The 23,240-nt window shown below is 47.8% G+C and overlaps 1 protein-coding gene across 1 annotated transcript in view; it reads left to right on the top strand.

Annotated features, from left to right (window-relative positions):
- LOC119957056 (zinc finger SWIM domain-containing protein 4-like) overlaps positions 1–17,383 on the top strand; it is an 85,770-nt gene extending 68,387 nt beyond the window's left edge. The window contains 11 exon segments of the mRNA XM_038784676.1: positions 228–365; positions 2,233–2,493; positions 4,987–5,122; positions 7,393–7,550; positions 12,035–12,198; positions 14,051–14,132; positions 16,264–16,619; positions 16,621–16,914; positions 16,917–17,031; positions 17,034–17,087; positions 17,090–17,383. Coding sequence (XP_038640604.1) covers positions 228–365; positions 2,233–2,493; positions 4,987–5,122; positions 7,393–7,550; positions 12,035–12,198; positions 14,051–14,132; positions 16,264–16,619; positions 16,621–16,914; positions 16,917–17,031; positions 17,034–17,087; positions 17,090–17,127 — 1,796 coding nt within the window. The 3' untranslated portion in view covers positions 17,128–17,383.
- Positions 17,384–23,240: the final 5,857 nt, after the last annotated feature.

Below are 23,240 nucleotides of genomic sequence, written 5' to 3' on the forward strand. Positions count from 1 at the left end.
ACTGGGAATCGAACCTGGGACCCTGGCGCTGTGAAGCCACAGTGCTATCCACTTGTGCTACCCAAAGCTTTCTCTTTATCAGTTTTCTCTCTTTTTTTTTAAATAGACACCTCAGGTTAGTTAGGTGTGATAATGTCCTCTGTATTTAATAAACATCAGAGCCTCTGCTCTTGAGGCTCCATGGCAGGAATAAGGATGTGTTTTAACGGCTTGCCTTGTTTTTCCAGAGTTGTTACAAAAAGGGGCCACAACCATTTCAAACCAGGAAGGTTGGGTTGGGCATCCTCTGGATCCTATTGGGTGTCTGTGCAGGTCCTTGCTCGAAGCTTGTAAAATGGAGGACGAGAGCTCCGTCTTGTTCACTGGTAAATGCTCCAATTGTTTCTTTTTCGGGGAATGTAATTTTGAAGATGCAGCCTTAGTTCTGGGATGAGAGCCACAAGTGGCCGTTGTGACGCTGCGTTTGGTCCTGGCTGTGTCGTAGGGAGGTTGGGGGAGCTGGAAACTGGTGTGTGCGTTCTGCAAGCACGGCACCCACAGAAGCCAGCCGACCAGCGTTCGTCCTTCAGGGCGTGAGCGTAAAATGCTGCGAGAACGGGCAACAGAAAATGCTGGAATTACCCAGCACGGCGTACAGCATCAGGACTCGCGTCCTCCTGAAGGGTCATCTACCTGAAATATCAATTCTCGTTAACCCTCCAGGCCTCTAGGTGGAGGTTGACCACCTAGATGAGGTCCCAGGAGAGGATAAATTTCACCCAGTTGGCGAGGTGAGGTGGTGTTGCCCAGAAATAAATGCTGCTCTTGAAGCATTTGTCACTCCCACCAACATACTAATGCTGAGAAGGGCCAACAGAAGGAAGGATAAGTCAGTGTATTAAGGACCATAACAAACAGAATATATGAGTTTTACTCGCGTCTTATTTTGGTGTACATTGTCAAATGGCATGAATTAATTTGATCAATCTGATTCATGTTGCCTGGTGTCTCTGGTGAATGTCTATACACCACGGCCAAGCTAAAGTCGCACATCCCAGAAAGCTCTACAGCATAGAATTTACAGTACCAAAGGAGGTCATTCGGCCCATCGAGTCTGCACCGGTCCGCAACTCCACCCTATCCCTGTAACCCCACCTAACCGTTTTGGAGGGCAATTTAGCATGGCCAAACCTACACACCCTTTGGACTGTGGGAGGAAGCCAGAGTACCCGGAGGAAACCCACGCAGACACTGGGAGAACGTGCAGACTCCCCACACAGTCACCCAAGCCAGGAATCGAACCTGGGAACCTGGAGCTGAGGCAGCAGTGCTAACTACTGTGTCACTGTGCTGCCCATAATAACGTTCAGTGAATGGTAACTCTACAAAACATCACTCCACTGAGTAGCGGATCACTTTTTATTAGGATAGTCACACGGTTACAACTGTGGCCAGTATACGATTTTGCAATGACTGTGCCTTTGGGAAAGATCCAGCGTAATCCAATCCTCTTTCAGTAACCATTCCGTTCACTGAAAAGGACTTTGCCACCACGATGAACTACATCGTTGAACAGTTTAGTGGTACCTGTAACGGAAATGGTTTGGGAACCTGTATTGCCTATTTCCCATTTAAAATGGTCCCCTTTTAAAATCTTGACGCGATGAAAGTTGTGTAACGAGACTTTTTACTATACATCCCCTATATTCTGCAGCTCACAAGTGCACCTGATTAGAATTTATTGATCAGGAGGAGCACAATGGGTTGTGGGCAAAGTATTCACTCCTCCCAACTGGACTTGAGCCGTCTGCTGAAATGTTTCTTTCTGAAAGCCCAGATTAGTCAATGTGATTATTTATACTCTGCTTTTAAATTTTTGATGGGGAAAGCCCAAAACAGCCTGTGTGAACACTGTTGCTCTTTAATACCAAGTGTTAAATCTTGAAACATGTGTCAAGCAATGAATCATTCACTGGGTCACTGGTGACTGAACATTGTGTGTGTGTGTTGTGTGCTTTTTCTTGCTCCATGGGCTTGTGCGATTCTCACCAGCGTGGGGATTCCATCCATCTTTTGGTGAAAACCACAAACTCTTCATCATCTTGACAATTATCTGTCTTACTTTCTTCTGTGCAACATCTGTCCCCTTGCTTTGCCCTGTCCAACCACATACGTTCTGGGTGTTTTTTTTTGTTTTTGAAAAAAGTCCACTTGTAAATAGATCTGCTCACCTGGACGTTTGGTTGTTTTCAGATTCAATAAATGATATTCGGAAGCCAATCTATCAGCACTTTCCAATTCCTGGCAGCAGCAACACTGGCGAGTCCTACTACGCCCTTGCACTTGAGGTGGCCTTAATAGGACTAGGGCAGCAGAGGTTAATGCCAGAAGGTCTCTATGCCCAGGACAAAGTCTGTCGGAATGAAGAACAGCTTATATCAATGCTTTCTCAAATGGAATTTGATGAACGGCTAGTTCAAGTTTTGCGTAAGCAGGCGCTCTTATTACTGGAAGGTAAAAAATATTTTTAATTTGCAAGAGAGAAATGCTTTTGTTAATCGGTCTGTGTGTGGCTCGTTCACTTTGTGCATGTGCCTGATGGTTTTGAATTTTTGCTAAAGAAGTTTCCCAGGTGTTGTCCTTCCCTGCTTCACCACCTACAATCCCTATAGTGCAGAAAGAGACCATTTAGCCCATTGGGTCTGCACCGGCCCTCTTGAGGACTGTACCGTACCCAGGCCCACGCCCTATCCCTGTAACCCCACCTATCCTTCGAGGGAATTTATCATGGCAAATTCACTTAACCAGCACATCTTGGACCCACGCATGCATTGGGAGAATGGACAAACTCCACAAGACAGTCACCCAGGGCCGAATTGAACCTGGATGCTGTGGGGCAACAATGCTAGCCACTCTGCCACCATGCCGCCTGTTCCGTGTAAATGCGGCCCGATTGCCTGCCGATGGATGTGGAATGACACCCCAGTCCTGCTCAAGGTGCATCTCCCAGTGGTGGCCCATGGAATGGCAATGAAGATTGAAAACCCTGGCCCATTTTCCCAAACCGGAGGCCGAGACCACTGTTGCTGCAGCAACTGTGGCACGGGTTGAAGGCAGAAATTCTGCCCTGTTAACAATAAGCTGATCATCATCTGAGACAGCCGAGCTGCAAATCTCGTGGGTTTTTATTTATTTAGTTGAAATAATTGGCTTGTACGAGATGCCTGGCCTCATTTAACTACAATTGATTTGGTCTTTATGGTTTAGAAATAATTGTGGGGTGGTGTGTGGGGACTTGGAAAGAAACTTGATGGTCCTTTCCTCCTGAAATTGACCGTGCGATTTTATCGCTCCGCCTCTTCCAAGAGTTTAGCCATAGGTCGGGGCGGGGTGGTTGTGGGGAGTTGTGATGTGAAAGGTATTGTCTGAATGCAAGTTCCAAGGACCGGCCAAGCCCTTCCAGTACGTTTGTGGCTAAACGCTCAGGATTGAGCCAGGCCCTTGGATTTAACCTGAATCCTCTGTGCTTGCCGTCACTATGCATTGCTAGAGTGGACCCATATTTTCTTAACCTGGACCAGCTCTTCAACACTGAATCGGTGCACCAATTGAAGCCCAAGTCCTTGCTTCCTCAGATCACATTTTGTTTTGCATTTCTTCATTCGCAGCGCTGGAAACTATTTTTCAGGAACTGTTTCGTACGAGGTGTTTTTGTTTTCTGCAGAAATTCACCCTTTATAACTGGAGATCTAATTCATCCGTAGAAGCTCCTGCAGTTTGCACCGGTAGCTTGCTTTTTATTTGTTGCATACTGCACTCTACAGTGGAGATTTTGACCGCAGGGTTATTCTGCCGTCTGCCCAGAATGGAGGATTACGTTGTTCTGTATTGTGCGGATCAGTGTTCTAGGAGAAAGAGATCGGTCTCAAAAATTTCCATTGCGCAACAAAAAACCCACTGAAGAGTTAACCTTTTGCTTATTAACCACACTGCCATTAGTGCAGTGCCGAGAACGTGGTTACTTGGCAAGATAAAGGTTAAACTGCAGCTCGAAAACACAAACATACGTTCTTGCTCTCTTTTTCGCTCTCTATCTCTCTCCCTCTCTCTCCTTTTTCATGACTTGACCCAATTTATTTGGATTACTTGGGATTAATGCCATTTTGCTAGATGTCACTATAATCTAGCTTTGACCTCTACATTTTTTTTTAAAGAGTTTGTGCGCGCTACAGTGTGCTCTCTACATGCTGGCCTCCCATTTGTAGATTCCCCCTAAGCGAAACAGAAACCCAATCACCCAGTCTCTGTGCCTCTTCACTGTAGGAGCTGTAAGGCAGGGCCACTTATTGCCAAATATTGTAAAATGATCCCAAGGGGACCATGTAAATGGCGATCCATTCCGAGCGTCTGTCAAAAGCACTCTGGCAAGATTTGGGGTAGTTAGCACAAAGTTGCGTTTTCCTTATTTTAGAGGCACCTGACCACAACAGTTACTGAACACTGATGCCGTTGGTAGCCAACAACCCATTATTGAGCATAGACAAAGGTTATTACTCGTGAAGGTGTCGACTCCCATTCAAACCTCATTTCATAGATTCAGGCAGCCCTGTCACCATGCTCTGAACGGCCAAGTCTTTGTATGCGAACCCCGATAACGGAGGCGGTTGGATGAGTGCGTCCGTCCTTGTTTCTGTATCACCGTTACACTCCTTGGTCAGGAGCATTGAGGAATGGAAGCCTGGGCTTTTCTCTGTCCCCTCCCCCCGCCGCAGCCTAAGAACACGCTGAGGCCAATTATGGCTCATTGTTGCCTCTCGGTGCAACCCACGGGGCCCAGGGAGCGAATCTGAGCCCACGTAGACACGCACCTCAGTTTTGTGCCAAAGAGCAAATTATCGTGAAAGAGCATCGTATTTTTTGGAAAAAAAAAGAGTACCCGCTTATTCTCACAATCCTCCTCTTTGGAGAAAATGGGCATTTAATAGGATGGCTTTTATATTTCTTCAGGAGGTCCATTCAGCGGCCTGGGCGAGGTGGTCCACCGGGAAAGTGTCCCCATGCACACTTTTGCAAGATACCTGTTCAAAGCTCTCCTGCTCCATGACCCTGATTTGGCCTACAAAGTGTCTTTACGAGCAATGAGGTAGGTGAAACCCTTGAGGGGAAACATTTTTAAACTCCGCGCAAATCCGACAGCTGTTGCCCACTGCACGGGAAGTGTGCTGTTTTACTGCAGGTGTCGGAAAAAGCTGCTCGAGGGAACTCTGAACGTGGCGTTGCCCTGATTCATATAATGTGCTTGAGTTAAGGTACCTGGTAGATGGGAAGAACATGGTCACGTTGGGTTTTGTGCATTGGATGAGTGCAATGAATATTTCTTACAGGTGGAGAAATTTGAACCAAATTGGCAATTGCAAGCGTGTGCTGTTTTTTAACGAGCAGGAAATATGCAGCCTGCGTATTGTTCAGTGAGTCATTTCTGAGGCTGGGGCTTTACTATGTCGTTCCCCACCCCCCCTCTCTTTCTGGGTGTTCTGATGGTTGCACTTTTCACGTGACCTTTCGGAGACCAGCGAGCGGTATCTGTAACGGAGGTTCCTGTTTTGACGCCCGTCGCGGCGAGCCTGTGCTGTCGCGTGAAAAGAATGTGGGCTGGAAGCTGGTGGCAGCCGTCATGAGGAAAACTTGCCTAATGAGGCGTCACTCATCTGTTGCTTATCTCTGCGTGGGTTCCCTTCCACGGCCGCCTGAGCAGATTCAGTAATTCTGTGACTGAACGGTGCTAACCACAGACCTAACTAATTAGCTGAAGAGGCTTCCCTCTCTAAACCACAATTTTCCAGAGAGCTGCTACAAGTATGTTTTTCTTGCAGGTATGGGCTCTCTGATCTGCAGTTCCCCTGTCCGAAAGCTATCAGGGTTACACAAAATACAGTCAAACAGAAACTGACCATTTGGCCCGACCAGTCCATGCTCCACTCCTATCCTTCCTATACGTGCAACCCTCTAATCCAGTGATGGGCATCCTGTGTGTGTGGGGGGTGGGGGGCACACCCAGGTCGCACTCTGAGCCCAGATGGGCCACGAGACATTTAGTTGACCGTGGATTGCGTGCAGGGCTGCCGCGTTCTGCTGATTTCCGTCTGTATATTTTTCCTTTCTACCGGTTTTGACTGAAGTGATTCGCGTGCAAAGCAAGGGACAAGCAAAGTGAGGGACACGCTGATTGCTCACGACATTGACTGAGCCACGTGCTCCCTCTGTCCAAATATTTATTTTGCTTTCACTATTCGAAGTTGATAGTTCTTTTAATACACAAATGATTAAGCATTTTCTATAACTCATTGTGAAATATTTGGCACTCAGTAAATGTAATTAATCTTTGTGGGATCATGGTTGGTGAACAAGCCCCGATTTCAAGCCATGGTCTTTAAAAGTTCTTCCACAGGATGTAGGGTGCACTGGTCAGGCCAGCATTTATTGCCCTTGAGTACGTGGCGGTGCTCAGTGTTGTGTTTATGGGGACAAAGTGCTGGTTGTTGAAGAGAAGGCACTCGTTGAACTTCGTGAATGGGTATGGGAAAAGAAGGCAAAATAAGAATTTGAGAAATTCCTCTGGTGTCCCTGCCATTGGTGGTAAAACATGTGCCTCGGAGTCTCTGCCATCTCCTGTGGGAGTCAGGTGGTGATTTGAGAGCAGTTCTTGCGGAAAGAGGACAGATTATCGCCGTTCTAGTCGACAGGGTGGTTGGGGGAAGGTGGGGAAACAGACGCAGAGCTGAAGCTGAGAAATTGCATGTGTTAAATCTGTTCTTTAACACAGCGTCACTGACTGCTGCATATATGTGGCAGATGATGAATTGTAGATCTTAGGACATAGTGCAGAAGGAGGCCATTCAGCCCATCGAGTCTGCACCGACCCACTTAAGCCCTCACTTCCACCCCTCCTAACTTTTTTGGACACGGGCAATTTAGCACAGCCAATCCACCTAACCTGCATGTCTTTGGACTGTGGGAGGAAACCGGAGCGCCCGGAGGAAACCCACGCAGAAACTGGGGGAATTCTGAAGCAGAAAGTGAGACGGGATCACAGGAACAGGAGTGTGTCCCTCGACTTGGCTTGACCCAATGTTTATACACTTTAGCTTCTATTCATCTACCGTTGCTCTATCTCTGACCTAACACAAAATCTATCAATCCCGATTTTCAAATGCTTAATTGGTCCCCATCATCCACAGTGGTGTGGAGAATTGCTTTCCAGATTTTTACTCACCTTTGTGCAATGTGCTTCCAGAATTAACTTATTTTCTCCTGCACTCCACGCCACTCGAGACCATTGTTTAAACATTTGAGTTGTGTGTCCAGAGTGCTTGACCCTTCGCTCACCTTGTTTTACAATTCTCTTCCTTCCAGGCTGCCAGTGCTGGAATCTATGGCGCCAGCAGGCGATGGCTCTCACCCGCACCTTGTAGCATTAGTGGACCCAAGCCGCTACCCACGTTGGTTCATCCTCGGGCACCTTGAAACTCAGCAGTGTGAGCTGGCATCCACCATGTTAACTGCTGCGAAGGGTAAGACAGGGCACTGATCAATTCCAAGCACAGTTAGTTGTACATCTTGTGTTACACGTTCCCTGTCCCTGTGTGGGTTTTACATTTTGGTTTGGGTCCTATTGTTGTGAATTGCAGTTTGTGGGGAGCAGACCCACCCCCTCTCAGCAGCAAATTCAACTGGCGAAATTCCTTTGTTTTGCGGCATGCTTAGAGGAGGTTAAAGAAAACATTGAAACAAACATTGAGATGGTTTAAAATTGTGGATGCACAAGTCGATGTCCAAATGAGCAGTGTTTGTTTTTGTCCAGTGTCTTCGATGTAGATCCGGGTCAGTGGGAATGTGCAGTTGAGGTCACAATGGGATCAGCCACGATCTTGTTGAATGGTGGAGCCGTATCGAGAGGCTGAATGGTCGTATCTTCATACGTAGTTGTAGTATTGGCCTGCTTGGGCATGGACTGTCCTGTGCACTCCTGGGCTTTTTTGTTTCCGAGAGAAGACCCCCTTTAAAGTCCCGCTTTTAATGTTCAGTGAAGTTCCTCTGCAAAAGTCAACCCTTTTCGCTCAACAAATGAACTTCCCTCAACCGAATTCCTATGGAGGGAGTCCTCACTTAAAAAACGATGGTTGGGTTCCTGAAAATCGCCGCTTTAATAAGTGAATCCCGTGAAGCATGGTTTGCCTTGTGAATCGAGGTTAAAGCCAGAGTTGCATTCCTGAGGACAACCTTTGCCCAGAAAAATAAATGTAAATGTATTGGCCTGCTTGTAAAAATTGAAACACTGTACCTTGCAGTCTGCGGTACTGTACAGCGTGTGGGGATTTACTGTAGTTGCCTCACTCTCTCCTTCTCCCCCCCCCCCCATCATTTAGCTCTTGCTGCCTGGACTGTTGGCCTCTATTTGCATTGGAACCATTTTGGACCCGGAGGTTTGTGGGTGGAATCCACTGCTCCCACCAGTGCTTCCATTGCTTGCAAACTACTGCGAATATTCATAGTGCCATCTGCAGGCAACTGGGTGTTATTGCGCAGAAATTAATTCTGAGTTGACAAAAGACTGTGTGCGACCTTGTTGAATAAAAGAAGCAAATTTAGCGCGAGTTAAATTAACATTATCACTTAGTTTATATTAATAGGGAGAGTTGAAAATCTGCAACTTTTCAGTGCAATGTTTAACGAGGTTACTTAAGGGTAAGCTGGGTGGAGGGAAGAGCTAATGGAGAGGTACTAAATGAGTCCAGAAAACAATGTCAAAAGAAGACGCATCTAGTTCTTTGGAGGTGTTACCTGTGGTTATAACCTTTTGGAAGAATGAATGGGAGGAGAACAAGAGGCCAACCACGAAGGAAGCAGCCAGACCGCATTAAAGATTGGACGAAGCAGAGTTCCCAACAACCAAGTCACCCACAGTTGCCATGATGGGGAAGTTTGAAAGACCCATGGTCACCACTAGGCGTGCTGACGCATAGCGAGAGCTAAACTAGATTGTGCAATGATCCAGTGAGGTAACCCTGGTAGCTATGCAACGGGTTGTAGAAATTCATTTCAGACTCTGGAGGTTCTGCAATTCCCTTGCCCGTGGATCAATTCCTCTTCCCAACGTTTCTCAACCAAGCATTCTACCAGAAGACCCCTGCTTTTACTGGACCTGCTTTCAAAACAGTTCCTGAACACACGGTTTCCTGCGAAGTGAGCTTGTCAAAACGTCAGCGGTGATGTGTTCTGCTTCCACTTCAGCTTCTGCATTGTCTTTAGCTTTCTCTTCCATGACCTCCGGAATAGTTGTTTAAATATAAATTTAAAGTACCCAATTATCCTATTTTCCAATTAAGGGGCAATTTAGCGTGGCCAATCCACCTGCCCTGCGCATCTTTGCGTTGTGGGGGCGAAACCCACGCAGACACGGGGATAGTGTGCAAACTCCACATGGACAGTGACCCAGGGCTGGGATTAGAACCTGGGTCCTCGGCGCCATAGATAGTAGTGCTAATCTCTGTGCCACGTGCCGCCCTCTGACCTCCAGAGTAGTGACTGCTAACTGTTGACTTATCCTCCCTCTGTACAGATCAAAGGAGTGTGGCTATGAATCTATGTCCCTTCACATTCATATTGCCCCTCATAATTCTCGAACATTGCAGTGCAGATGGAGGCCATAGCACTCCTGCTGGCTGCAGGAGTTGCCTTCCTCCTAACTAACCCTTCTTTATTTTTAATATCTATCTCCTCATTCTGAAGCATTTAACACCCTGCTTCCTTTATGGATTCTATTTGCACTGCGAGTAGGGAGTTCCTTGTAGTAATCCATTGGAAAACATATATAATTATCATAACCTTGTCTATTAATTTTTTAAAAAAGCTTTATTTCCTAATTTGACTAACAATAAAAATGTTTTTCCATTTGTACCTTGAATTTAAAAAAAAAATACAGTTACCAATTGGGAAGTGATGACATAGCGGTGAATGAAACCATTGTCCTCATCATTGAAAACTCATCTGGTTCATTAATGTCCTTTAAAGAAGGAAATCTGCCTTCCTTATCTGGTCTGGCCTACATGTGATTCTAGATCCACTGCAATGTGTTTGACCCTGAAATGACCAAGCAAGCCACTCCATTTAAGGGTGATAAATGCTGGCACAGCCAGCAAATTGAAGCTGACTCTTCACAGTACTGAAGATTTTGTTCCTTATCACTGTTCCAGGTCATTATATTGTTGCGAGAGCTCAGGCTCTCCAGTTCTCAGTGAGCCCCCTGACATATGTGCATGCTCTGGCTGGGAATTGGCCACACGCGTGAGCCTTTTTTGCATCTCCTGCACGTCCGACCCGCAGATGGCTGCCGCATGTGCGCGGTTCGTTGATTTCAAGAATGCGCTGGTCTGGAAAGGGGCTGCACGTGTTTTTGATGGCATTTCATGCCTCTTAGGTTGGGAACTGGCCTTGCAAACATGCGCAGATGGGAGAAAAAAATGCACGTGTGTAACTGCAGGTCAGGTGACCTGAAGAGGAGCGCCATTCGAGAGCACATGTTGTAGGGAAATGGGAGAAGATCCTAAACTGGGCAGTGGGGCAAGGTTTGGGACAAGGGTAGAGATCAGAAATCTCCTAAGTAAAGGTGAGAGAAATGTGCAGAGCAATAGGCTCTGTATTAAAGGGGGAATGCAGGGTGCAGTCATGAAGCAAAGCGGGCTCAAGAGAAGCCCTGGAGATCCAAGGCTGCCTAGATATGGTGACTCCATGCAGTGTGTTGTCGGGGCAAAGATATCTTTTTTAGAGCCATGGTGTTTTAGTTGGCGCAGTTGAAATTCTCAAAGCATGCTGGAAGGTGAAGCTCAAGTGTACATGGAGATCCAGAGGAAAGGAACATTGGAAGGTGAGACTGAAACCCTGGAGATGGATCCTGGTTGAAGTCAGCCAAGTGGGAGCGCCGTTTGAAGTTAATTCTAAGGAATGTTCTTCTACGTGGAAATTGGAAACCCTCGTGAAAAAGACCAGAGTCTGGGTTGGTTCTTGGGAAATCCATAGAATCTGCTTTGGTTGCATCTGTCATTTACTTTGGAGTGTGTCAGACAGTTCGTCCGTGGGTTCACTAGTGGCGTGTACTTGCCCTGCATGCTAAAAGAACTCCAAGATTCACTGGATAGCATCTTGCAAACATACGGCTGCTACTACTTCAAAGGAGAAGGGTAGCGGATATATGGGAGCACCGCTACCTTGAGGTTCCCCACTAACCACTTGCCATTCTGACTTGTAACTTTCGTGCTGTTCCTTCACTGTCACTGGGTCAAAATCTTGGGGCTACCTCCCTACACCACATTGACCACCCCAGTTCAAGAAGGCAGCTCAGCACCAACTTTGAGGGCAATTAAGGGTGGACAGTAAATGCTGGCCTAGCTAGCTATACCCATATCTGTAAATTAATAAGAAAGAGATGGAGTGAATTTACCTTCCTGAATTTTTTTTGTCTGCAAAGATATAGCTGGGGTAAAAGAAAAGTGAGATTGAATTGTTTTCTTGTGTGTTTGTTTTGAGATCTTTCCAACCTTGTCTGGTGTAATAGTTCATTTTTGTTGGTTTATTCTTTGTTAAACGTTCATAGACTCCTGCAAATTTGTTCAGTAACCTACCTCACTTTACAATAAAATAGAAGTTAGGATCAATCAAACCAGGTTTTGTTCTGGGATCTAACTTGCCCAGTAGTAACATCAGCTGGGATCGTAACAATAGAAAGCACAGTGGTTAGCACTTTTTTGCTTCACAGCGCCAGGGTCCCAGGTTCGATTCCCGGCTTGGGTCACTGTCTGTGCGGAGTCTGCACGTTCTCCCGTGTCTGCGTGGGTTTCCTCCCGCAAGTCCCGAAAGACGTGCTTGTTAGGTGAATTGGGCATTCTGAATTCTCCCTCCGTGTACCTGGGTCCTGGGCTGCTGTTCAGACTTCCCCCTGTATTTTAAGTATTCCTTCCTATTTCAGTGATCGTTTAATGCTCACTCCCTCTTGTTGCAGGAGACCCAAAGTGGCTGCGAGTGGTCTTGGAGTCCATTCAACAGAACATTCATTCCCCTTCGCTCATATACAAACTAGCACAGGATGCTTGCAAAACAGCTACACCACCAAGCTGTGCACCCGACATTACACTCCTCAATGTGTCCCTGGAACTAGGACTACAGGTTGGCATGTTTTCAATCATGATATTGCAGTCAATTTGTCTTTTTCATGTTATCTTTATTTTTTTGCCGCAGAATGACGTGTAGAATTTAGGACACCGGTTGATTTCCAAACAACAACTTGCATTGCTGCAATAAAATGTCTTGGATGTACTTCACAGAAGCATATTTGACGCTAAGCCACATGATGCATCAGAACAAGTGGCCAAAAGTTTGATGCAAAAAAAAAAGCTAGATTTTAAGGAGCATCTTAGTATATGTGCTGCTGAAGCGAGCACTTAAGCAGCATCTTAAAAGGAGACGAGGTTTAGGGAGTGAACGCCACAGGTTTGTGTCCGGAGCACTGTTGCCAATGGCGGAGCAATTAACATCGGGGATATTCAAGAGGCCGGAGTTGGAAAAGACCGAGGTCTGAGTCATGGGACTGCAGGAGATTAGAGAGGGGTCATGGTGAGGCCAAGTGTGTGGCCATGGAAGGATTTGGGAAATAAGGCTGAGAATGTTAAAATTATTGTGTTGCCAGACTGGGAGTGCGTGTAGGTCAGCGAGCATGGGGGGGTGATGTGTCAATGGGACTTGGGCTATGGGTAACAAAGTCTTGGATGAACCCAAGTTGGGAAGCCATAGTCAAATCTGGAGATAACAGGAAGATGTTTAGAATGTCGTATCTCTGGGCGTTGTGCCATATTTTTCAACATGTGGAAAGGATTTTGCACCATGCATTAAGCTACAAAAGGCTTCATTTAATTTGAAAGGATGGAGAGAAGCAGACTTCTGCCACGTCAATCTCCTGGTGATCGATGACCGGCTGCAATTGCCCACAGTTACTGTCCCAGTTACAAACCCTGTCGTGTCTCGATGTGAGAGTGTGTTTGAAACTGTTTGCAGCACTAGCTTGGAGCGTGCATCAACGGAGTTATTTCACGTATGGTTGATGAGAGGGGCAGCACGGCGGTGCTCTGGTTAGCACTGCTGCCTCACTGCTCCAAAGACCCGGGTTCGATCCTGGCCCCATGTCACTCTCTATGTGGAGTTTGCACATTCTCTCCGTGTCTGTGTGGGTCTCACCCCCCCACAGCGCACACAGATGTGCAGGGTAGGTGAATTGGTCACGCTAAATTGCCCCTTAATTGGAAAAAAAATAATTGGCTCCTCTTAAGTTTGTTCCAAACTTCAACTCGCGCCCTCGTGTGCTAATTTGAGAATCTTCCAAACATTGTGTCGAGCAGCACTGAGGGCCAATTAGTTGGGAGTGAACTTGAAGACCATCAAGAAATAATGGTTTTTGTGCGTTTCAAACCTGTAGATTTTGTTGGAGGTCGGTCGAGGATGGCCGGGGTTCTGCAGTCTGTTGCTATGTTTCAGCGGCGTGACTCCTATTAAAACCTGATCACTTCTCCTTGCATATGGCAAGGTATCGTGAGCATTTACTGGGATCCATCCATGCCGCACGCCTTTTCCCAAGTGAACAGAAGTGACTTGTGTAGCAGTTTGCTTGGGGAATTGCATGAGCCAAATGTGTCGACTGTTTCATTGTGCAGTTTGTATGCCACGACCCCTCATCCCTGGATCTTCATTGTGGTGCAGTGGTTGGGGTACAGTTTGTAGAGTATCGCCCCCTTTTTTGTTTTTTACTTGTACTGTTGAAAGTAGGATCTTAGGAGCTGGCGAGCCGGTGTGTGCGTGTGTTAGAGGCACACTCCACCATGCTGTGCTCTGCAACAAGGCTTTCCTGGCCATGGCCCTCGATGTGTCCTGTGAAATTGTGATTTTAAAGGGGTCTGTTTTTTCGTTTATATCATTAATGCCTTTTTTTTTTTGTTGGTGCTTGACTAAATGTACTTCCTACCTGCAGGTAATGAGAATGACGCTGTCTATAATGAACTGGCGGCGTCGCGAGATGGTCCGCTGGCTGGTCAGCTGTGCTACGGAAGTTGGTAAGTAAGAATGAAGTGTGTATTTTTATTTATTCTTGCATGGGCTGTGGGTTTGGTGGCAAGGCCAGCATTTATTACCCCTCTCTAATTGCCCTTCAACTGCGTGGCTTGCTTTTAGATGACAGTTAAGAGTAACCCACGGGGTGAAAAGCATAATGTGCTATCTACCCCAGATTGGTTTGTCCTTGCCTCGCATTCAGCACCAAGGGGTGTTGTAATTAACTCTGACACTGGCCCAACTGTTGAGGTCAGCCACATCTCACTCTCTGACCTTCTTGTCCTTCCTTGGTGACGGATGTTACCTTGAGCCTTGCCACGGCACTCTGGTTTCTGAGCGAGTGTGCACATGGTTCAAGCGACACTTCCAGAAATTGGAGTGCAAAACCCAGTTTGATACCCGGACTGTTGAGCGCAATTTTGGTCTCCTTGCCGTAGAAGAAAGTACATTAAAGTTTCATTAAATTAATTGCTGGGATGGGTGGATTGTCCCATGAGGAAACATTAAATAGACTTGGGCCTTTATTCTCGAGGTGATCACCTTCAAACATACAAAGTTCTTGCCGGACTTGACCGGGTAGGTACAGGGGAGAGGGAGTGTGGGGGTTTCTGGGCAGCGCCTGGGAATAAGGGGCAGGCCATTTCCGACTGAGACGAGGAGAAATGTCCTTCACTCAGTGGTGGGTGAATCTTTGGAATTCTCTACCTCCAGAGGGCGCCGTAGGCTTGGTCGTTGAGTATGTTCACTATGGAGATCGATAGATTTCTACATGTTAAAAACATATATCACTAAATGATGGAGCGGCTCGAAGGGCTGAATGGCCCACTCTTGCTCCAGCGCAGCACTTGAAACAACCTTTTACCATGGTCTTTCAGATGGGGATTTTAAACCACTCCGGACCTCTGGGATGATGTAAAACTTGTGGCCATCGCTTTTTTTTCCTATTGATTCATGGCGGGCAGCATTTATTGTCCGTCCCTAGTTGCCCTTCAAATGAGTGACATTTCAGAGCACATTTTCAGAGTCTTGAGTGCCCAATTTTTTTTCCCCCAATGAAGGGGCAATTTAGCATGGCCAATCCACCTACCCTGCACATCTTTGGATTGTGGGGGTGAGACCCGCGCAGATGCGGGGAGAATGTGCAAACTCCACACGGACAGTGATGCAGAGCCGGGATCGAACCTGGGCCCTCGGCGCCGTGAGGCAGCAGTGCTAACCACCGTGCCGCCCCCCCCCGCCCCACCCCACACACACACACACACACATTTTCAGAGTCGACCACATTGCTGAGAGTCTGGAGTGGCAAGTAAGCCAGACCCAGTAAGGATGGCTGATTTCTGTCCCTAAAAGGGACATTAGTGAAGCAGATGGGTATTTACGATAATCGACAATGATTTCCTGGTCATCATTAGACTTCCAATTCCCGATTTTCTTTTTTAAAATTGTCGAATTCAAATTTCAACATCCGGTGGGATGGGCGGCAGGGTAGCACAGTGGTTAGCACTGTCGCTTCACAGTTTCGGGGTCCCAGATTCGATTCCCAGCTTGGGTCACTGTCTGTGCGGAGTCTGCACGTCCTCCCCGTGTGCGCGTGGGTTTCCTCCGGGTGCTCCGGTTTCCTCCCACAGTCCAAAAATGTGCAGGTTAGGTTGACTGGCCTGGCTGAAATTGCCCTTCGTGTCCAAAAAAAGGATTTATGGGGTTACTGGGTTTCGGGGATAGGGTGGAGGTGTGGGTTTAAATAGGGTTGTCTTTCCAAGGGCCAGTGCAGACTCGATGGGCCGAATGGCCGCCTCCTACACTGTAAATTCTATCATATTTGAAACCAAGTCCCCAGAATGGTACCCTGAGTCTCTGGATTAACAGTCCAGCAGCAATACCATTAGACCACCACCTGTGTCTGGCCTCTTGTTTCATAGCTGACTTTGTGACCTTGAGTGCAAAATTGCCTGGCTTTTGTACCAAGGTCGCCAACAGTGACTCCGCTTCAGAAGTACTTCATTGGCTGTATCAGGATGTTCAGAGGCCGTGAATGGCAAATTTTTATTTGTAGAGCTTGCATATATTTTAGCAGATATCCCAAACCGTACTCGACAGCTGTGCTTAAGGAATCTACCTCTTGTATCTTTCCAGGGGTCTGTGCCTTGATGAATATAATGCAGAATTGGTATTCTCTCTTCACGCCAACTGAAGCGACTACGATTGTAGCTGCCACGGTGACATCTCATGCCACTGTTTTGCGCTTGAATCTGGACTATACCCAACGCGAGGAGCTGGATAGTTGTGCCCGGACACTTGCACTCCAGTGTACAATGAAGGACCCCCAGAACTGCGCACTGTCGGCCCTGACGCTGTGCGAAAAGAACCACGTAGCCTTTGAAACAGCGTACCAGATCGTCCTGGACTCTGCCTCCACGGGGATGAGCTACTCGCACTTGTTCACCATCGCTCGATACATGGAGCACAGGGGCTTCCCGATCAGGGCCTACAAAAATGGCCAGCCTTGCCCTCTCCACCCTCAACGTCGCCTACAACCAGGACACTCACACGGCCATCAATGACGTCCTGTGGGCCTGCTCCCTCAGCCACTCGCTGGGCAAGAACGAGCTGGCCGCCATTGTGCCGCTGGTCATCAAGAGCGTGCAGTGCGCCCCTGTGCTGTCGGACATTCTCAGGAGGTGGACTATGTCTGCTCCCGGCCTGGCCGGCGTTCCCGGCCGGAGGAATTCTGGGAAGCTCATGTCGACGGAGAAGGCCCCGCTCTGCCAGCTGCTCAACGCGACCGATCGAACGCGTACATCAGCACCACGCACTCGCGCCTGACGCACATCAGCCCCCGCCATTATGGCGAGTTCATAGAATTCCTCAGCAAAGCTCGGGAGACCTTCCTGATGGCTCAGGATGGCACATTCAGTTTACACAGTTTATAGACAACCTCAAACAGACCTACAAGGGCAAGAAAAGCTCATGATGCTGGTTCGAGAACGCTTTGGTTGAAATTCGGGGTTCCGCTGTCTCAAGTCTTCCTACGTTGCAGTGAAGTCCCTTTTTTCCTTTTTGTGTGTAGAAGCGAGAGGTACAAACTTAACCAAGTCATTCCACATGCGCAGTATTGTCACGGCAGCTGCTCCAGGAGCTGGCCCCGACGTTTTTGTCTGCAATCTGCTGAGGGTGGAGTTTAAAATGCCCCATCTGCTTCCGAATCCTGTCTGGGGTGGGGAAGTGTTGGTGTTGCGCTGGAACTGGCCAGGTTTTTGGGGGGGGGGGGGGGGGGGGTGGGGGGGGGGGGGGGGGGGGGGGGTGTGTGTCAGACTGGCATGCACACTGCTAAAGGCTGGCAATGTAGTGGGTCACTCTGCCCGAGGGCTTGCCAGCCGTTTGCACGGAGGCCGAGTGTTGTCAGCTTCGTTGCAGTTACCTGCAAAATTATTGTACGTGGATGGAAGGTGTTCTTCTTTTGCAGTATCTGTTTGGAGGAGGCATGATTATTAGGAGGGAAGGTGGAGCGGTGTGGTTTAATCCCATCAATTCCGAGTGTATTCTCCACTTTGTTGCCTAATGGTCAAAGAATTTATAGATAACCTACCGTTAACCAGAAGGTCTGGACTGGGAGAGCCCTGGGTAAATCTCTGCTGTGGTGGGCTGTTTACAGAGGGGTCTGTACTTGAAATTAGCTTTGTCAGTCCTGTCACCATGACCCTCGCTTGCAGCAGGAACCCACTCCGGGGGAGGCTTGTGGCCAGTGCTAGGAAAGGGACAGTTTCACTCTGTGACTCGCGTGCTCTCCGCCCCCCCCCCCCCGCTCGCTCTTTCTCCTTTTTTTTCTTTTCCTTCTCTCTCTCATTCTCTCTCGCTCTTCTCTCCTTTCTTTCTCTACACTCCTGCTTTTCTCTTTTTCTCTCCTTTTTCTCTCTCTTTTCGCCCTCTCTCTTTTCGCCCTCCCTCTTTTCACCCTCTCCTCTCTCTCTTTGCTCTCTCCTCTCTCTCTTTGCTCTCTCCTCTCTCTCTCTGCTCTCTCCTCCCTCTCTCTGCTCTCCCTCTCTGCTCTCCCTCTCTCTCTGCTCTCTCCCTCTCTCTGCTCTCCCCCTCTCTCTCTCTCCCTCTCTCTGCTCTCTCCTCTCTCTGCTCTCCTCTCTCTCTCTGCTCTCCTCTCTCTCTTTGCTCTCTCCTCTCTCTCTTTGCTCTCTCCTCTCTCTCTTTGCTCTCTCCTCTCTCTCTTTGCTCTCTCCTCTCTCTCTTTGCTCTCTCCTCTCTCTTTGCTCTCTCCTCTCACTCTTTGCTCTCTCCTCTCTCTCTTTGCTCTCTCCTCTCTCTCTTTGCTCTCTCCTCTCTCTCTTTGCTCTCTCCTCCCTCTCTCGTATCCTTGGCCATCTGACTGGAGAATGTGATGCTGACACAGTGCCAAAAATGGCAGTGTTCCATTCGCAGCACAGCTCTGATTTCACTCACTCAATTAAGCAGTATTTCTCCAATTCAGTGTTCTTACAATTCAACTCGTTTAGGATTTCTGGCTGAAGTTGTTGGTTTTTCTGCAGAGCTTTTAACATTTGCAGACGACCCGCACTAATCCCTCCTCTGCCTTGTACGTTACATTACGATTGTATGCAGGTTCTCTGAATTGGTTCCCCACTGAGCAAACCGTGCCCCTCCCCAATGGCCTGGCCTTCTCACTATCCCATTGAAGGTGCCCAAGGATTCTTTTGCATTGTTTATTCAGTAGCGTTTCCCTGCAACTCTATTCGGAAAATGTGCGGAGCATGTCTTAAATGATGCGGTGGAATCTAGTTTCTCACAAAGAATACCACCCTGACTGTCAAGATTTTTAAATTTTTTAAAAAAATGTGTGATGGGTAGGATGCATTTCGAAAGTATCTCGATATCCTGTTTTCCGGGTCAGAGGCAACGTGTGCAGGGATCGAATTCCCCCCCCCCCCCCCTCCTTCGTCTGGTCTCCTCGAAATCCCATTGAGCCTGCCTTCAAGCCACCTCTGAACACCTGGCACCAACCAAAAAAGTTACCCCGGCGATCCTGGCAAAGTTGCCCGCTGTACCAAATCTCTCCTCTTGCCGTTATACCTCTCTCCACCGCTGTGCGTGCGCTTTCTCTCTCATGCATTTCTCTCTCTCTCTCTCTCTCGCCAACAACTCCTGCCAAACTTGAATCTTAAAAAAAACAAAGGAAAAAACATAAGCCATTTTGATCAGGCGCCTGTGTGTGTTTTTTTTTTAAAAGAAAAAAAGTAAACCTGTGTGTGCTGTGACTGAGCCCCATCTCAGGGAAAAGGAGGAACATTTTGTAAATAGTATTTTATTTGTCAAATTAATATGAAAGAAAGTTTAAAAGAACCTTTAATTTATGGAGTATGTGTAATACAGTACTTGAATTTCTTTGTGGGCAAAGCAGTGTCATCCTTAAAACTTTTTGATGTATTGCACAGCTGTAGGGACAACTTAAAAACGCTGCTGGTCAGTTTATTGCTCTTGATTTTTTTGTACAGTGTACCCAAAATGTTTTTGTTAAATATTTATTGAAGTTTGTAAATGGTTTTTCCACTGTTGAGAAATAGACCTATTAAGAACGAGTGAATTGTTGCGTTTGGGTGTGGTCGTTTTCTTTTCCCCGTTTCTCTTGCAGTGTGGGCCCTGCTACATTCCACGTGCACGTCCGCTGTGGCAGCCATGCAATCTTCACGCGCATGCTTCTTCCGTCTGGAGCCACGTAGGGCCGATGGCCGATACAGCCCCCCCCCCCCCCCCCCCCGGCCAAACTTACTTCCAGGATGCTAAACCCCCCCGCCGAGCCAAGAGACGACCTCCATTCGTCTGTGCTGCTCTGAAATAGCAATCCAATTCCTAATGTTTATTATTCTGCAGTGGCCACAGAGAGGCGGTTTGTCTATCTCCATATTCCCAGCCCCCCCCCCCCCCCCCCCCCCCCCAACTCATGCCATCCAACTGTTCAAATCGTTAAAATTCCTAAGTCGCTTGTTGGCTTTCACATGTGATGAAGGGACATTTTTTAAAAACACTAATGTCCCGAGCTTCCCCACATCGGTCAAACTGGTACTATCGGGATTACCTCGCTGCCTTTGAACCATTTTCAAGGCATCCTCTGAGCTGGAAACTCCGGATTTGATCCCACCCCAGGACTTGATGCCGAGGGAAGTTGTGTTTCATAATGTGGCCACAACCTGTAAAATCCCTCCAGCACACATCAGTGACGGCCTGCGAAAGTGGGAGAGATTTCTACTCTTACACGCGTGCATAGATATGAAATTAGGGGGCAGAAGCAGGCCATTCTGGCCCGCTCAAGCCTGCTTCCGCCATTTATAGATCATGCCTGATCTGTTTTGTTTTGAGTTCGGCATTCCCAATCTCCCCCCCCCCCCCCCCCCCCCCCCCCGGGCCTAACAAGAATTGTTATCTACCTCCACCCGTGCAGAGTTTCAAAGTCGCACAGCCCTCAGGAAAAAAAATTATCCTCTCCTCTCTTGTCCTAATTTTAAAACCACGCTCCCTGGTATGGACTCGACCACAAGAGGGAGCTTCGTTTCCACGTCCATCTTGTCCAGACCATTCGAGGTCTCGTATACTCCAATCAAGTCACACCTCACTCTTCTAACTCACGGTGGACAACGAGGATTGCCTGCCGACGCACACGCAATCCTGGTGTCAATCTAGTAAACCAGGCATCTGATTCCCACACCCCCAGCCTTCCTTTAAATAAAATCCAAGACTGTATTTGAGATGCTGCCTCACCAATGCCATGCATAACCAAAGCTGTACATTGTTACTTTAATGTAACACTCGGCAATAAATGTGGGAGAGGATTCCCAAATATAATTGCGGGCGTGCATCGATGTGAAACTGCAGTAAGAGGAATCGAACCGGAGTCGTGCAGTCGTGCGAGCAATGCTGATTGGATGCCCACCGTGAGGGAGGCTAGACTTGCTCGCTGGTGTTTGACCTATTTAGACTGAGGCTTGCTGCGAGCAAGGTTTTAAACTGCAGGCAGAAGGCAAACCTGAAATGCTTCCCTGTTTAGGGCACTAATTCTGATTGGCAGTACTGCAGGCAGCGTGGAGGTGTCGACGATCCCAGTGAATGTAGCAAGGGGGCAGCACGATGGCGCAGTGGTTAGCATTGCTGCCTACGGCGCTGAGGACCCGTGTTCGAATCCTGGCCCTGGGTCACTGTCCGTGTGGAGTTTGCACATTCTCCCTGTGTCTGCGTGGGTTTCACCCCCACAACCCAAAGATGTGCAGGATAGGTAGATTGGCCACACTAAATTGCCCCTTAATTGGAAAAATAATTGGATACTCTAAATTTATTTTTAAAAAAGTGAATGTAGCAAAAGGGGAAAATCCTGGCTTTAAACTCTTGACCACTTTTGCCTGTACTCCCTCTTCCCTATTGTTCGCTATCGGATGTGAAAACCCAAAATCCGGGTTGACACTATCACAGTATGGATGGAGTGCTTCCACACGTGCCACTTCTTTTTTTTTTCTTTTTTTTTTTATAAATTTAGTGTACCCAATCATTTTTCCAATTAAGGGGCAATTTAGAGTGGCCAATCCACCTACTCTGCACATTTTTGGGTTGTGGGGGCGAAACCCACGCAAACACGGGGAGAATGTGCAAACTCCACACGGACAGTGACCCAGAGCCGGGATCGAACCTGGGACCTCAGCGCCGTTCACGTGCCACTTCTAATGTTGAGGTGTTGCATTTCTCGGAATGGGCCAGGCCATTGTTTCATAGATTAGGAGGAGTTCAGCCTTGTTAGCCGTGGACCAATATTTATAATAAATGGCAGTCTCTCCTGGGTTGCTGTGTGATGGGGACTCGGTGCTGTCAAGGCCGAATCCAATAGAAAGCCTGCCCTGCTCTCCTCGTGGTAGGTTAGAAGGTCACCGTAGTCCCAGGTGACCGTAACCTGCTCTCCACCTCCCATCTTACTGCAGTATCTATTTCCTGGCGTCACTCCATGTAGAAAATAGATGGGGGGGGGCAAACTGCGCTACATCCTGACAACTTGTCGTGAGGCAGGCCAAGTTGCTAAGAACGGGGAGGGGGTTGCCAGCTGCACCATCTGTGTCGAAGATCAGAATATGCTGAATCCCCTGCCACTCGAAGCATAGGGCTGCACTCTTCTGGATTATATATTGGATGCGGTGTTCTCTGCTGCCACCCTGTGGAAATAAAAACATTTTCAGTCTCTTGCAATGTGTCTTTTTAAAAAAAATCAATTTTAGAGTATCCAATTATTTTTTCCAATTAAGGGGCAATTTAGCGTGGCCAATCCACCTACCCTGCACATCTTTGGGTTGTGGGGGTGAGACCCACGCAGACACAGGGAGAATGTCTCCACACGGACAGTGACCCAGAGCCGGGATCGAACTTGTGTCCTCAATGCTGCGAGGCATCAATGCTAACCACTGCTGCTGTGCTGCCCTAGCCCAGGTAAAATTGAGTAATTTCCTTCCCTACAGGATATTTATGAACCAGTAGCTTGACAACGATTACTTTTACCAATGACCTGAACTGGCCTATTTTCAAACTGCTCTGGTGGAATTCGACACATAGAAACGTGCTCGTAAATAGGAGTCGGCCATTTGGCCTTTGAGCTCTCCACCCTCTCTGAATCCCTTGATTCCTTTAGTCCTCTGGGGCGGCACAGTGGTTAGCACTGCTGCTTCACAAAACCAGGGACCCAGGTTCGATTCCGATCTCAGGTGACTTGTGTGGAGTTTGTCCATTCTCCCAGTGTCTGTATAGGCTTCCTCCCACCATCCAAAGATGTGCAGATTAGGTGGATTTCACCTTAAGTGTCCCCCAAAAAAATGTCGGTGAGGTCAAGGGGTTACTGGGAGGGGGACGCTAAGCTTAGGATGTGTTCTCTTTCAGAGAGTGGGTGCACACTCGATGGGCTGAATGGCCTCCCGTACCGTAGGGCTTCTATATCTAATTCCTTTTTGAAATTACACAATGTTTTGGCCTCAACTACTTTCTGCGGTAATGAATTCCACAGATTCACCACTCCGGGTGAAGAAATGTCTCCTCACCTCAGTCCTGAAGGTTTACCCCTGATCCTCAAACTATGATCCCTA

This window comes from Scyliorhinus canicula, chromosome 25 (assembly GCF_902713615.1).
Source record: "Scyliorhinus canicula chromosome 25, sScyCan1.1, whole genome shotgun sequence".
Taxonomy (NCBI): Eukaryota; Metazoa; Chordata; class Chondrichthyes; order Carcharhiniformes; family Scyliorhinidae; genus Scyliorhinus; species Scyliorhinus canicula.